Genomic DNA, 14922 nt, shown 5'->3' with positions numbered 1-14922 from the left:
GCCCGGGGGGACGCGCCGGGGGCCCGGCCCGAGCGCCCGGCCCGGGGGGACGCGCCGGGGGCCCGCCCCGAGCTCCCCCCGCAGCACGGCAGCGGGACCCACCCCCGGCGCTGAGCAGAGCCCCGGCAGGGCAGTGCCGGCCGCGGGCCCCGCAGGCCTCGGGCCCGCCCTCACGGCCATGGGCCCTCCCCGGGGCCGCGGCCCCGCGGCCTGTCCGGCCAGAGGGTGATGAGGGGGGTCCCGCCGCGCCCCCACGGCGCTCACCCGCTGGCCGGGGACAGGAAATCCGCGTCGTCCTCCTCCGGCGCCCCGAACATCGCCGAGACCGGGCGCGAGAAGTGGAACGGGGGCAGGAGCTGGGCCGGCAACGTGAACCAGCCCCGGCGGCGGCGCCGCCTCACGGCGCTCCCGTGGGACCGGGACCGGTACCGGGAGCAGTACGCTGACGTCATGGGGGCGGGGCGGAAGTGGGCGGGGCCTCGGGGACAGACACGGGGTGGGCTTGGCGGGAACTCCTTATGGGCAGCTGGAGCGGTGACGTCACAAGGGGCGGGACTTATTGACACGTAGGGGGCGGGGCTTGAAGGATCTCCGGGGTGGCACTGCGGGGGGCGGGGCCTAGCTGGGTGCCAGGGGGCGGGGCTTAGCTGGGTGCCAGGGGGCGGGGCTTAGCTCGGGGGCGGGGGCGGGGCTTAGCTGGGCAGCGACCGGGGCTTGTGACGATAGACCCGAAACTCTGGGGCGGGGCCTGTTCCGGTGGGGCGGGGCCTGTCCGGGATAAGGCGGGGCCTGTCCGGGATAAGGCGGGGCCTGACTCGGTGGGGCGGGGCTTGTCACAGTAGGCGAGGCCTGTCCCGGTGAGGCGGGGCCTGTTCCGGTGGGCGGGGCGGTTCGGGGTAAGGCGGGGCCTGTCCCGATGGGGCGGGGCCTGTCTGGTGGGGCGGGGCCAGTCCGGGGTAGGGCGGTGCCTGTCTGGTGGGGCGGGGCCTGTCCCGGATAAGGCGGGGCCTGTCCCGGATAGAACGGGGCCTGTCCCGGTGGGGCGGGGCGGTTCGGGGTAAGGCGGGGCCTGTCCCGGTGGGGCGGGGCCTGTCCAGGTGGGCGGGGCCTGTCCAGGTGGGCGGGGCGGTTCGGGGTAAGGCGGGGCCTGTCCCGGTGGGGCGGGGCCTGTCCCGGTGGGCGGGGCCTGTCCCGTTGCGTTGCGCAGGCGCCGCGGGCTCGTGGCGATCGCGCGGTGAGTGACGTGTGGGATCGGGAGCGCCGGGGGGTTTCGTGTCCCCCTCGGCGTGAGGGCCCCGCGCCCGCCATCCCCTCAGGCGGGGCCTCGGGCCGGGCCGGGGCTGCCTGAGGGGGACACGGGGGTGTGGGGATACCGCGGGGGGTGCGGGAGAGGCCCCCGGGGCGGCCCCGCGGTTCCCGGAGGAACAGGCGGGCCCCGCCGGGCCGGCCCTGCCGTGAGAGGCCGTGACTCACCCGTGACCCACCGCAGGGCCCCCGTGGCCGTGTGGGGACCGTGCCGCGGCCCGAGGGGCACGGGAGAAGGTCGGGGCCAGCCGGGCCCTGCGCGTTCGTTCCGCTGCCGCCGAGTTACCCGCGGGCAGCACCTGCAGTGACTTCAATCCGAGTGCTTTCTGCGGCGTGGAAACAGCTGCGCTGCCCCTCACAGATTCACAGAATGGATTGGGTTGGAAAAGACCTCTGAGATCATCAAGTCCAACCCTTGGTCCAACTCCAGTCCCTTTACCAGATCATGGCACTCAGTGCCACGGCCAAGCTCAGCTGAAAAACCTCCAGGGATGGGGAATCCACCCCCTCTCTGGGCAGCCCATTCCAATCCCTGAGCACTCTCTCTGCAAAGAATTTTTTCCTGATATCCAACCTAAACCTCCCCTGGCAGAGCTTGAGCCCATCGTGCCCCCTTGTCCTATTGCTGAGTGCCTGGGAGAAGAGACCAACCCCCACCTGGCCAGAACTTCCCTTCAGGGAGTTCCAGACAGTGCTGAGGTCACCTCTGAGCCTCCTCTTCTCCAGGCTGAACACCCCCAGCTCCCTCAGCCTCTCCCCACAGCACTTGTGCTCCAGTCCCTTCTCCAGCCTTGCTGTTCTTCTCTTCTCAGTTGGGTTGGAAAAGCCCTCTGGGATCATCAAGTCCAACCCTTGGTCCAACTCCAGTCCCTTTACCAGATCATGGCAATCAGTGCCACGGCCAAGCACAGCTGAAAAACCTCCAGGGATGGGGAATCCACCCCCTCTCTGGGCAGCCCATTCCAATGCCTGAGCACTCTCTCTGCAAAGAATTTTTTTCTGATCTCCAACCTAAACCTCCCCTGGCAGAGCTCAAGCTCCCCTTGTTCTCCTACTGGTTGCCTGGGAGAAGAGACCAACCTCCACCTGGTCAGAACTTCCCTTCAGGCAGTTCCAGACAGTGCTGAGGTCACCTCTGAGCCTCCTCTTCTCCAGGCTGAACACCCCCAGCTCCCTCAGCCTCTCCCCACAGCACTTGTGCTCCAGTCCCTTCTCCAGCCTCGTTGCTCTTCTCTTCTCAGTTGGGTTGGAAGAGACCTCTGAGATCACCAAGTCCAACCCTTGATCCAATCCCACTGTGATCACCAGCCCAGGGCACTCTGTGCCCTGGGCTGGTGATCACAGTGGGATTGGATCAAGACAAGGTGGATTCTCTGTCCCTGGAGGTGTTTAAGAGGACACTCAGTGCCACATCCAGTCCCTTCTCCAGCCCCTCAATCTCTTTCCTGAACTGAGGAGCCCAGAACTGAACACAACACTCAAGGTGTGGCCTCACCTCCCTCGGGAAATACGCCACTTTGTGGGCTTGTTTTGTGTTGTGAGTTTTATCCTGTGGTTTTTTTGGTAGGTTTTACCCACTCTTGAAAAGCTGGTATTTCTTCCTTCTCTGTGAGACCTGCTGGCTTTGATTTCACCACCTCAGCTGGAAGTGGTGTCCAAATGCAGAGGAACCGAAGGCAGGGGAGGGATCAGAACGACAGAGAGGGGGGAAGGATTTCCTGGCTTTGGATATTCACTTGGTTGGAAATGTGTACTAATAATTACTCACAGGGTGTTTGTGTCTGAGCAGGAAGGTGCCAGCTCTGTTGCAGTGCTGTGTTTGCAGCAATTTGGGGGTTTATTCAAGTGGGAGTACAGCAGGATTGGGATGTCAGGGATTTCACTTCCAGAGGGAGAAGGTCAGGTGAAGCAGCTTTTGTATTGCAGGATGTGTGATTAGTTTAAATGAAACCTGGAAAGGGTTGAGAACGTGTTAAAAGAAGACATAAAATCAATGCACACACACAGTAGTTGTGCAATAATTTGATGTAAATTTCTGGTGGGTGGTGATTTTACCAACCTTGATAGGGCAGATGGACATCAACTTCCAGTATCTGTGGTCCCTGTGTTGCTGCTTAGATGAAGAGACAGTTTCTTGCTTTGGCTCCTCTATTTTTATCAAGTTGATGTCAAGATATATATTTTTTAAATAGTGAATGTGGCCCAGTCCTAATGTGGCACTTGACTTTAGTTCTTTTAGGTGCAGGTATCAGGAATCACAGAGGTGGAGGGACCCACCAGGACCATCCAGTCCAACCCCTGGCCCTGCACAGACACCCCAACAATCCCACCCTGTGCCCCAGAGCATCATCCAAACCCTCCTGGAGCTCTGGCAGCCTTGGGGCTGTGCCCACTGCCCTGGGGAGCCTGGTCAGTGCCCACCACCCTCTGGGGGAAGAGCCTTTCCCTGAGATCCAACCTGTCCCTGCCCTGGCACAGCTCCAGCCATTCCCTGGGTGCTGTCCCTATCCTGGCACAGCTCCAGCCATTCCCTGGGTGCTGTCCCTGCCCTGGCACAGCTCCAGCCATTCCCTGGGTGCTGTCCCTGCTCTGGCACAGCTCCAGCCATTCCCTGGATGCTGTCCCTGCCCTGGCACAGCTCCAGCCATTCCCTGGGTGCTGTCCCTGTCACACAGAGCAGAGCTCAGTGCCTGCCCCTCCTGTGGAAGCTGCAGACCCCAATGAGTGTCCCCTCAGACTCTTCTCCAGGCTGAACAAACCAGCTGATCCCCTCACATCTCCATAGCCCACTGTTATATCTGTATATATTTCCCTTTTGTTTTCATAGAATCATAGAATCAGTTGGGTTGGAAAAGATCTCCGAGATCAGCAAGTCCAACCCTTGATCCAACCCCACTGTGATCACCAGCCCAGGGCACAGAGTGCCCTGGGCTGGTGATCACAGTAGGGTTGGATCAAGACATGGTGGATTCTCACTCAGTGCCACATCCAGAGAATCACAGAATGGATTGGGTTGGAAGAGACCTCCGAGATCATCGAGTCCAACCCTTGGTCCAACTCCAGTCCCTTTACCAGATCATGGCACTCAGTGCCACGGCCAAGCTTAGTTGAAAAACCTCCAGGGATGGGGAATCCACCCCCTCTCTGGGCAGCCCATTCCAATCCCTGAGCACTCTCTCTGCAAAGAATTTTCTTCTGATCTCCAACTTCAATTTCCCCTGGCAGAGCTTGAGCCCATCGTGCCCCCTTGTCCTATTGCTGAGTGCCTGGGAGAAGAGACCAACCCCCACCTGGCCAGAACTTCCCTTCAGGCAGTTCCAGACAGTGCTGAGGTCACCTCTGAGCCTCCTCTTCTCCAGGCTGAACACCCCCAGCTCCCTCAGCTCCACTGGGAATTCAGTGGGATTCAGCACTGCCCAGTTCCAGTTCCTGTGCAGAGGGGAGGAGGCTGGAGCAGCACATCCTGCAGCACTCAGCAAACATCACACCTCAGCCCTCTCTTAGCCACTTCCTTTTTTTAATTGAAATTTTCTTCCTAGTCCTCATCCTGGAGTTTGCAGTGGGCTGGTGGCCCTGCAGAGTTCCCAGGCACAGCAGTTGTTCCTGTTGGTGCTTGAAGCCAAGCTCAGGAGTGCTTAGTGCTGCTTTCTGTGTGCAGGTGGGTGAAACTCCTCACAAGTGTTTATTAAGTTGACTTTCAACCTGTTTGATCTTAACTTGCCTCTGCTTGAGCCTGAGGGCAGTGAAGCTTTTGGAGGATTTTTCATGAGTAACAATCCATGATCTTATAGGGTAAGTTTGTGCTCAGTTTAATGATCCCAAATCATGCACTTTATGATGTAACATTTCCTGAGGCTTTCATCAGGCTTTGGACTCTTTTCCCCCTTCTTTATTAAAAAGGGGGCACTGGGAATAAGGTGTAAATGTTGCTGTTTAAATGCAGGTTGTTTTTTAACAGAGGGTGGTGAGGCTGTCACTGCTCTGCTCTACAATGCAAAATTAAAATGAAGCTTTTGGCTACAAACACAAAAAAATTTGCTTTTTTTACTCCCTCCCTGACCAGAAAAAAAGTATTGAAAATACTAAAACTGGCAGGACTTGGAGGATCCCACACAACTTCATGTGGAGAACTGATAAGTTTTCTCCAACTGTTTCCTACTGAGATTTGCTTTTCATTTCATATCAGATTTCTAATCTATGCCAGTTTATTAACTGGGCTCAGAAATACAATGATTTCTGCCAGTAGAGAGGAGGAATTCAATCAAATCAAGCCACTTTTGCATTTTTATTTCAAAGGTGTCATCCCTGCCACTGACTCAGACCTACAGTGGTACAAGGACAAGGTTTGGGGGGGGTTGTTACTTTTTAGGAGAGAGTAAGTGAAGTGTCACTTCATTAGTGAGACACTCCATCCCTGACCAAAAGCTCAGTGCCTGGGAAGGGAGAGTGTTGGGAATAACCTGTCCCAGTTTTATATTACAAATAGAGACAAGATCTCCCATGTTCACACTCTGAGTTTTGAGCAGGGCCCTGAGGAGTTGCCTTTCAGCTGCTTTGTTTTCCAGTCAGACATTAGGTACAAAATAAGAAAGATTTTTCCAGTTTTTGAACTAAAATGTGGTATTTTCTCCTTTCCTGTTTGGTTTATTTGCTCTGAAGACCCCTCTGTCCCAGAGAGAACAGCCAGGGCTCTGCAGACCTGCCCTCTCTGCCCTGGGCTGAAGGTCAGCTCAGGGTTGTCAGGAGCCTGGAGCAAAATTCTGAAGCACTTTGCCAGCAGCAGCTTCTCCAGGAGTCTGCCAGGAAATCTCTGGGAGTCCTGGCAGCTTTTTCATAGGGGAGATGAAAAAGACTCAATCTAGTTTATGTTTTTTTTCCTCAGGAAAATCCAATCTTAGTTAATCTACTCCATTGCCTTTTGTTTCAATCTAATTTTCTGGAAATGTTCCCAATTAGGTCCCAGTGGACATGAGACCAGGGATTTTTTCATTAACCTTTATTTTTTTCAGCTGAAAGCTGGAACCTGTTAATGCAGAGAATGATGGCACTAGTTATTGTAAACAAATTAAATCCTATTTTGCTGCACTTTCTAAAGCCTTTTATTGTTGGTCCTGGAACTGGACTTTCCTGATTTAGAAGCCAGTCCAGGAGTGGGAGCCATGAAATCTCTGCTTTTAACCCTATTTTATTTCTGCAGTTTTTAATGCCATTTCCTGGCATCATTTCTTCCCTGTGGCACCAGTTGGTATCTCCAGGTGGTTTCCAGTGGCCCTTGAACAGCTGTGATTGCAGCCACAACAATTGCTTTGCTTTTTGCTCTTTCCATGTATATAATACCAGAAAATCCCACAGTTGTATCTCAGGTGGGAATGTCATTTATCATCTCTTTAAAAAGCTGTCCAAGTTTATAATCTGGTCACTCTAATGTTTATCTGAATTAATGCAGCAGGTCAAGGTATCTCTAGAGGAGAGGCCAAAATGCTCTCGGTGATGGAGCATCTCCTGCTCTCACTGGTTGCTCAGCATGTCCTGGTATCAGGCCTGGGAATCTGGGAGCAAACTGGGAACAGGATCCAGGTTTTCTGGCATGGAACTGACAGCCAGTGCCTCAAGCTCTCCTGAGCCTTCGTGGGAGTCACTGCACTTTACAAACCTGCTTTTCCCACACATGCTCATTAGTTATCACAGGTTCCATCTCATTCCTCTGATGAAGGTACATGAGCTTGGAATATGAGCTCTGGGATACATTTAGCTGATCTTTTGGCTAAACAGGGTAAGAGAAACCCTGACAGGCTTGGCTGTTTTCTTTTCTAAGCACAGCATCTCTTGGGGGAAAGAGTGTCCATGGTACATACACTTTCAGGCTTTTTTTTTTCAAATTAGAGATAATTTAATTGGGTTTATCTTTGTAGGATTAAGAAGTGCTTTGAGGCCACCTTCCAGTTTCAGTGTGTTTGCTGAGCTTCAGCTGGGAGCTGACAGGCTGGCCTGTCCCTGGGAGCTTGGAAAAGGAGGTGTTTGGGAGGGATGTGGCTCCAGCCTCCTCAGGAGATGCTCCTCCCTGTGACCCAGCCTCCTCCTTGTGTGATTCCTTTCACAGAATCCCAGACAATTCTGACCTGGAAGGGACCCACAAGGATCATGGAGTCCAACTCTTAAGTCAGTGGCCCACACAGGGACTGAACCCATGGCCTTGGGGTTATTACAGCCAAGTTTTAACCAACTGAGCTGGTCTCAGTGGTGCTGTGCTCTGTGGGGGGAGGGCAGCAGCTCCTGGCTGGGCTCCTCCCTGTGGAGCCTGAGCAGGGGCTGCTCTGGGAGCCAGGGGTGGTCCCACTGTGACACTGTCAGGGACCTGCTGTGACTCTTGGGGATGGGCCTGTGCAGGGCCAGGAACTGAACTCGATGGTCCCTGTGGGGCCCTTCTAACTCACAGAATCATAGAATGGATTGGGTTGGAAAAGACCTCTGAGATCAAGTCCAACCCTTGGTCCAACTCCAGTCCCTTTACCAGATCATGGCACTCAGTGCCACGGCCAAGCTCAGCTGAAAAACCTCCAGGGATGGGGAATCCACCCCCTCTCTGGGCAGCCCATTCCAATGCCTGAGCACTCTCTCTGCAAAGAATTTCTTTCTGCTCTCCAACTTCAATTTTCCCTGGCAGAGCTTGAGCCCATCGTGCCCCCTTGTCCTATTGCTGAGTGCCTGGGAGAAGAGACCAACCCCCAGCTGGCCAGAACTTCCCTTCAGGCAGTTCCAGACAGTGCTGAGGTCACCTCTGAGCCTCCTCTTCTCCAGGCTGAACACCCCCAGCTCCCTCAGCCTCTCCCCACAGCACTTGTGCTCCAGTCCCTTCTCCAGCCTCGTTGCTCTTCTCTTCTCAGTTGGGTTGGAAGAGACCTCTGAGATCACCAAGTCCAACCCTTGATCCAACCCCACTGTGATCACCAGCCCAGGGCACTCTGTGCCCTGGGCTGGTGATCACAGTGAGGTTGGATCAAGACATGTTGGATTCTCTGTCCCTGGAGGTGTTTAAGAGGTGACTCAGTGCCACATCCAGTCCCTTCTCCAGCCTCGTTGCTCTTCTCTGGCCCCGCTCCAGCCCCTCAATCTCTTTCCTGACCTGAGGGGCCCAGAACTGAACACAACACTCAAGGTGTGGCCTCACCAGCACAGAGTACAGGGGACATTTGGCACATTCTGGGGTTCTGGGAACGTTTCCTGCTCCGAAGGTGTTGTGCCAAAGGGACCCAACAGCTCATTGTCACAGCCTGGTTTTCAAGCTTGCACCTTGTACTTGAGAAAGAGCAGCACTACCAGAGGTGGAGCAGCCTCAGAGGTGGCATTCCCAGCAGGCAGGCCATGCCAGGGCATTGCTCCATCCCTCGGGAAGGGCATGGACATCCCCCAGTGCTGCTGTCATGTGGCTCTGTGGGAGGGCAGTGAGATACCCACCCTGTGTGATCCTGGTTGGTAAATCAACCCTTGGACATCAAAGGGATAAGGGAAGTGGAAGCACAAGCTCCTGAGGAACACACCCAGCCCCAGCTGTGGCAGGGCAGGTAACCCAGTGTTGGTCTGGTTCTCTCAGCTGCCTCTTTTATGGTTCCCTTGTCTGAGCTCCTGGTGTGATGGATTTGACAAGAGGCTGAGTCATGATCCTTGGGTTCTCTGCCAGGAGAGTCTTACACCAATCAAGTTGCCATTGGCTTTGGTGCCCTTCATTAACTCAGGATAAGGCATTATCTCATGGGGGTGTGCTGAACTTTGATGTGTAAGGTGGTGTGAGGTGACACTCAGGTGTGGAGGGCTGTGTTTAGGTACTGTCAGGCTGAAACCTGAGCAGGTTTTAAAAGCAAGATAGTTGGGAAGTTGTACAGCTGCCCTCCTGCTCCTGCTGCAGGTTTGTTGGACGTGCAAAGCCATTTTTGTGCTGCTCTTTTCACACAGCAGTGTCTGTGGAATATCCTGCCATGTGGATGGTAAAGCCTAATGCACTTTGTTCTGACTGTTGTGCTGCTTTGGTAAGACACAGTAGTTCAAAACAACCTTTTGGCAGCAGCATGACTTGCCTTAACTTCCTGAATTCCTCAAGTGAGACCCTCCAGGGCATCTCCATGGCAGGATCATGTGCACTGCTTGTCAGTTGATGCCTTTCTGTGTAACTCTTGCTTTTAATCTTGTTTGAAACCACAGCCCCTCCCAGGAGGCCCCTTGTGTTGCAGGCACAGCACAGTTGTTTTTATGGCACTTTTTCTCCTTTATCACTTGTTTTTTTTCCCATAGCAGTTGTTGGTTCCAGCTTTCCCAGCAAAGAGGCTGCAGAGCCAGATACCCCGACAGGGTTTGTCCTGTACACAGTGCTGAGGAATTTCTGCACAATTTATCATCTATCTGCCCTATTGTTTTTTTTACCACTCCCCAAAGCTCCTAAAAACTGGCCAACAGCTTTGAACATGTCACATTGCTCCATTATGGGGTAGATAAAATCATAGAGTCACAGACTGGTGTGTGTTGGAAGGGACTTTAAAGCCCATTCAGTCCCACTCCTGCCATGGGCAGGGACACCTCCCATAGCCCAGGGTGCTCCAACCTGGCCTTGGGCACTCCCAGGGATGGGGCAGCCACAGCTTCTCTGCCCAACCTGTGCCGGGGCCTGCCCACCCTCCCAGGGAGGAGTTTCCTCCCAGTATCCCACCTACACCAACTCTCAGTTGAATGCTGTGTACTTCAATAGTAATACTAAAATAAGCTGCTTGCCTTGTTACAATATCCAAAAGCAAGAAAGCCACTAATTTATCTGGCAGAGAAATTAATGCTAGAAGTGTGTTTTGGTTAATGGGTTGGAAAGTAATCTCTGCTGTGCATTATTCTGGTCAGGGAGTTACAAAATCTCTGCATTTTTGCAAAGATCTCGTGAGGGAGACTGAGGAGTTCCTTCTGCTGTGACATGGATTTCTCTGTGAGCATCCCAGTGCTTGTGCTGGTGCTAATAATAGTTAATGATTAGCCTTTGATATAGATAAGGATGTGCATTGTGCCTGTCAGCATTAGCTGAGGGTTGAGAAACTTTGGTCGTCTCAGAGCTGTTGCCTGCCTGGAAAAGACTGTTCTTCTGGAGTCAGTGGGTGGAAAACCTGTCTCTGGAATAGTAAGTACTCAGCATTTTTGAGCTCTGAATCATTTCTGCTTTGGATTAGCTGCTCTGTGCCAGTCCAGGGGTTTGAAAGCTTGATGAAAAAGGCAGAGTTCAAAGCTTTTTCCCAGAGTGTTTTTTTGTCCCACATCAGAAAATTGTTGATGGCTCTTTGTTCCAGCATTCCATGCCCCAGAGGCAGTCCTGGCAGAAGAGTGTCCTGAGGCCAAGGCTCTTCCAAAGACAAGTTCCTTCCCAGAGAGTGGCTTGATTTGATTGTTCCTTTCCTCTTTTTGATGTCGCAGATCTTCTGCCTTGGAGGTTGGATGTTCAGTGATTCAATATTCAGTAATGTTTTCAGTAATTCAGTTGCATTTCCAAAAGGAGAGTGTAGAGATGGTCTGTTCCATGCACTGGGGCTGTGAATTTGTGCTCCCTTCCAAGTAGTTGTGTTACTACCTGGGAGCTGTTTGTGTGTCCCTGTTCCACCCTCCTGTTTGCCAAGATCACACAGCAAGAGTAGGAAGGGGCCTCTGGTGATGGAGAGTTTCATAGAATCACAGAATGGATTGGGTGGAAAAGACCTCTGAGATCATCAAGCCCAACCCTTGGGCCAACTCCAGTCCAGTTTGGCCTTAACCAGCTGCCAAAACAGAGATGGTTCCCTGGGCTTAATGAAAGACCCAGTGGAATGAATTTTGCTGCTGGTAACCTGAGTTCTACCTTGCATTTTTGCCCAGAAACAGCTTCAGGCTTCTCCAAACAACAGGTGTTTGGGAGCACAAAAGAATTTGCTTCTTGGCTGTGGCAGGACAAGTTTCTGTGTTGAGGAATGGAAAATGGAATGAAATGCATCCACTTCTCTGCAAGCAGGGAAAGTTTCAGTATTTCTCCAAAAGTCAGTTTTGTGAATTCTTAGGTCTTCAGTCCAAGGCTTCATTCAAAAGGCATCCTGGAATGCTGGAAATCCCAGTGTGTTCCCATAAGGAGGTGACATCAACACGTGGCTGTTGTGGCAACCTCTGGCACAGTGACAACCTCTGGCTGGAACGTGACAGCTCCAGGGGAGGTGAATGGCTGAGTGGCCACCCTGAAACGCTGTGTCTGCACAGGGACACCTTCTGAGGAGCAATTGGAGACAAACAACTACTTACACTGGAAAAGAAAGGAGGGAAATGTGCTCCTGGATTGTTATCCAAGGAAGCTTTCCCGTGTGCTGGAAGGTAATGAGTGTGTGGCCACACTGGGCACTGAAAAACGTGTGTGAATTGCTTAAATCAGCATGTCTGTATCATCCATGTGGAAAGGCTTCCCAAAAATTAACAAGGAGTTCTAGAGCTGGGGGTTGGTCTCTTCTCCCAGGCACTCAGCAATAGGACAAGGGGGCACGATGGGCTCAAGCTCTGCCAGGGGAAATTGGAGATCAGAAAAAACAATTCTTTGCAGAGAGAGTGCTCAGGGATTGGAATGGGCTGCCCAGAGAGGGGGTGGACTCCCCATCCCTGGAGGTTTTTAAACGCAGCTTGGCCGTGGCACTGAGTGCCATGATCTGGTAAAGGGACTGGAGTTGGACCGAGGGTTGGACTTGATGATCTCAGAGGTCTCTTCCAACCCAACTGAGAAGAGCAAGGAGGCTGGAGAAGGGACCGGAGCACAAGTGCTGTGGGGAGAGGCTGAGGGAGCTGGGGGTGTTCAGCCTGGAGAAGAGGAGGCTCAGAGGTGACCTCAGCACTGTCTGGAACTGCCTGAAGGGAAGTTCTGGCCAGGTGGGGCTTGGTCTCTTCTCCCAGGCACTCAGCAATAGGACAAGGGGGCACGATGGGCTCAAGCTCTGCCAGGGGAAATTGGAGATCAGAAAGAAATTCTTTGCAGAGAGAGTGCTCAGGCATTGGAATGGGCTGCCCAGAGAGGGGGTGGATTCCCCATCCCTGGAGGTTTATCAGCTGAGCTTGGCCGTGGCACTGAGTGCCATGATCTGGTAAAGGGACTGGAGTTGGACCAAGGGTTGGACTTGATGATCTCAGAGGTCTCTTCCAACCCAATCCATTCTATGATTCTGTGAGAGGGTGGTTTTCTTTCTGTTCAGGTTCTCAGAACACCTAAAAGCCAGTTCCAAAACATCTAAAAGCCAATTCTGAACCTGTACACGTGCTGCCTTTTCTGGGCTAAGTCTGATTATAATGTTGGAAAGCAGCCAGAGAGGCAAAATGAGCTGTGTGAAAATGGGCAAGCTGGGAAAGATCTGTAGGTTTGCTGAATCACCTGGTGCTGGGCTCCCTTTTATGAGACCTGTAATAAAGCAATGCCATCCACTTTATTACCCTCCACATTATTTTTATCTGCATGAGACAAAGGTATTTGTGCTGTTGGAAGATAACATCAGTAATCCTACACCTGTATTAAAGGCCAGGGAATGCACTTCAAGGGCACATTGAGTCATTTTGGCCACTGTGGAAACTGGGACTGGCTTACCTGGGAATGCACTTGTTGACTCTGGGTTTCATTTTGTGTCTCCTGAGATGATTTTACAGTTTTACAGGGCTTAGGGCTAGGAGGGACCATGTAAAATCAGTCTGGGCAGAGCTGTTCATACTGTGTAGCCTGGTGTGTGTCCTTCCCATGGCAGCAAACCAGGGAGCAATGGTTATCAGGAATGAACCTGCAGGTATTTCCCTGTCTCACATCCTGACATAGCTGTCATTCCTGACAGATGGAATGCTTCTGCATGTGGCCACTGAACAGTCACAGCCAATAATCCAGGTCATAGAATCACAGAATGGATTGGGTTGGAAAAGACCTCTGAGATCATCAAGTCCAACCCTTGGTCCAACTCCAGTCCCTTTACCAGATCATGGCACTCAGTGCCACGGCCAAGCTCAGTTAAAAACCTCCAGGGATGGGGAATCCACCCCCTCTCTGGGCAGCCCATTCCAATGCCTGAGCACTCTCTCTGCAAAGAATTTTCTTCTGCTCTCCAACTTCAATTTCCCCTGGCAGAGCTTGAGCCCATCGTGCCCCCTTGTCCTATTGCTGAGTGCCTGGGAGAAGAGACCAACCCCCAGCTGGCCAGAACTTCCCTTCAGGGAGTTCCAGACAGTGCTGAGGTCACCTCTGAGCCTCCTCTTCTCCAGGCTGAACACCCCCAGCTCCCTCAGCCTCTCCCCACAGCACTTGTGCTCCAGTCCCTTCTCCAGCCTCGTTGCTCTTCTCTTCTCAGTTGGGTTGGAAAAGACCTCTGAGATCATCAAGTCCAACCCTTGGGCCAACTCCAGTCCCTTTACCAGATCATGGCACTCAGTGCCATGGCCAAGCTCAGCTGAAAAACCTCCAGGGATGGGGAATCCACCCCCTCTCTGGGCAGCCCATTCCAATCCCTGAGCACTCTCTCTGCAAAGAATTTTTTTCTGATCTCCAACTTCAATTTCCCCTGGCAGAGCTTGAGCCCATCGTGCCCCCTTGTCCTATTGCTGAGTGCCTGGGAGAAGAGACCAACCCCCACCTGGCCAGAACTTCCCTTCAGGCAGTTCCAGACAGTGCTGTCCTTTCCTTCTGGACAGACCCTTTGTGTGGGAGACAGACAGGCTGTTCCTTTTCATACACATCAATGATGCAGGAGGTGTTGAACCTGCAGGAATTTGGATGCTGAGTTAGTGAGCATGATGAAGAATCTTGTATGCAAAAGGTGGGTTTTTTCATTTAAGGTGTGAGTTTTCATTTTAAAAAAGTCTGGTTTAGGTTGGGAGCTGTTCTTGATTAGGGCATATAAAATAGGAAGTGAAATCCCTCACTAGGCCTGGGTTTTCTAAGGAAGCAGAAGTTGTCCAATATTGCAGGATACACATTTGCAAGATTGTGGCAGTTCCAAATATGAATGTTTTTCTTTAAGAGTAAAGGATTTTGAAGAGTGTCACAAGGCTGAGGACTCTGCCCCCTTCTTCTCAGCCTGCCCTGGGGCAGCAGGATGGTTTCAGCTCTCTGGCCATGTGGATCACATCCCCTGTGTCTGGTTGTGTAACAGCTGTGCACAAACCACCACAGAGCACAAGGAAATGTCTGTTTATTCAGGAGTTGTGTAATCTTGGCAATACGTGTCACTGGGCCCTGCTTGTCCATCTCCTCTTCCCGCTGCTGTCCCTGTGTCCTCACTGCTCAGGACCCTCAGCTGTCCTTGGCTGCCAGGTGAGTGCTGAGGGCCTTGAGTGGGGGCTTCCCAGGTGATTCCTGGCTGAACACACACATGGACAGCAGGCTGTACCCAGCTGTTCCTCCATCCCAGCACAGCCTCTGACACCTCTGGGATCTGAGCCTTTCTGACTTATCTCTGCTGCTTCCCTTCCTGAGGGGAAGGAGGGGCCTTCAGGCCCTCCTCCCTGGGTGCTGAATCCTGGGAATTTCGGGACATGGATCTGTATTGCTGTGTTCCTGTGTCATGCCCTTGATGCTGTGAGGAGGAGAGATGAAGGGCTGGAGAAGGGACTGGA

General features: G+C 52.9%; 3 protein-coding genes across 10 annotated transcripts in view; 1 reads left to right on the top strand and 2 right to left on the bottom strand.

The window, feature by feature from the left end:
* Positions 1-453, bottom strand: part of FKBP15 (FKBP prolyl isomerase family member 15) — a 29579-nt gene extending 29126 nt beyond the window's left edge. For all 4 annotated transcript variants that reach the window (XM_071574275.1, XM_071574279.1, XM_071574276.1 and 1 more), the window contains exon 1: positions 265-453. In XM_071574275.1, coding sequence (XP_071430376.1) covers positions 265-452 — 188 coding nt within the window. In that variant the 5' untranslated portion in view covers position 453. The remainder of the gene's footprint in view (positions 1-264) is intronic.
* A 165-nt stretch (positions 454-618) lies between these two features.
* LOC139681360 (uncharacterized) lies at positions 619-1308 on the bottom strand. The gene has a single exon (XM_071574710.1). The coding sequence runs from the start codon at positions 1306-1308 to the stop codon at positions 619-621; it is 690 nt and encodes a 229-aa protein (XP_071430811.1).
* Positions 1037-14922, top strand: part of SLC31A1 (solute carrier family 31 member 1) — a 37201-nt gene continuing 23315 nt past the window's right edge. The window contains exons 1-2 of one of the 5 annotated variants that reach the window (XM_071574577.1): positions 1195-1234; positions 4845-4963. Coding sequence is in view for 1 of the 5 variants with exons in the window: in XM_071574572.1 (XP_071430673.1) it covers positions 14423-14620 (198 nt within the window). In the remaining 4 variants the exon portion in view is untranslated. Of the gene's footprint in view, positions 1058-1175; positions 1235-4844; positions 4964-10350; positions 10457-14309; positions 14621-14922 lie in introns of those variants that run through there. The other 4 variants (XM_071574576.1, XM_071574573.1, XM_071574574.1 and 1 more) reach the window with 4 other exon arrangements.

Source organism: Pithys albifrons, chromosome 20 (genome assembly GCF_047495875.1).
Source record: "Pithys albifrons albifrons isolate INPA30051 chromosome 20, PitAlb_v1, whole genome shotgun sequence".
In the NCBI taxonomy this organism is placed as follows: Eukaryota; Metazoa; Chordata; class Aves; order Passeriformes; family Thamnophilidae; genus Pithys; species Pithys albifrons.
The sequence above is the reverse complement of the archived record's forward strand: the minus strand, read 5'-3'. Positions and strand labels throughout refer to the sequence as shown.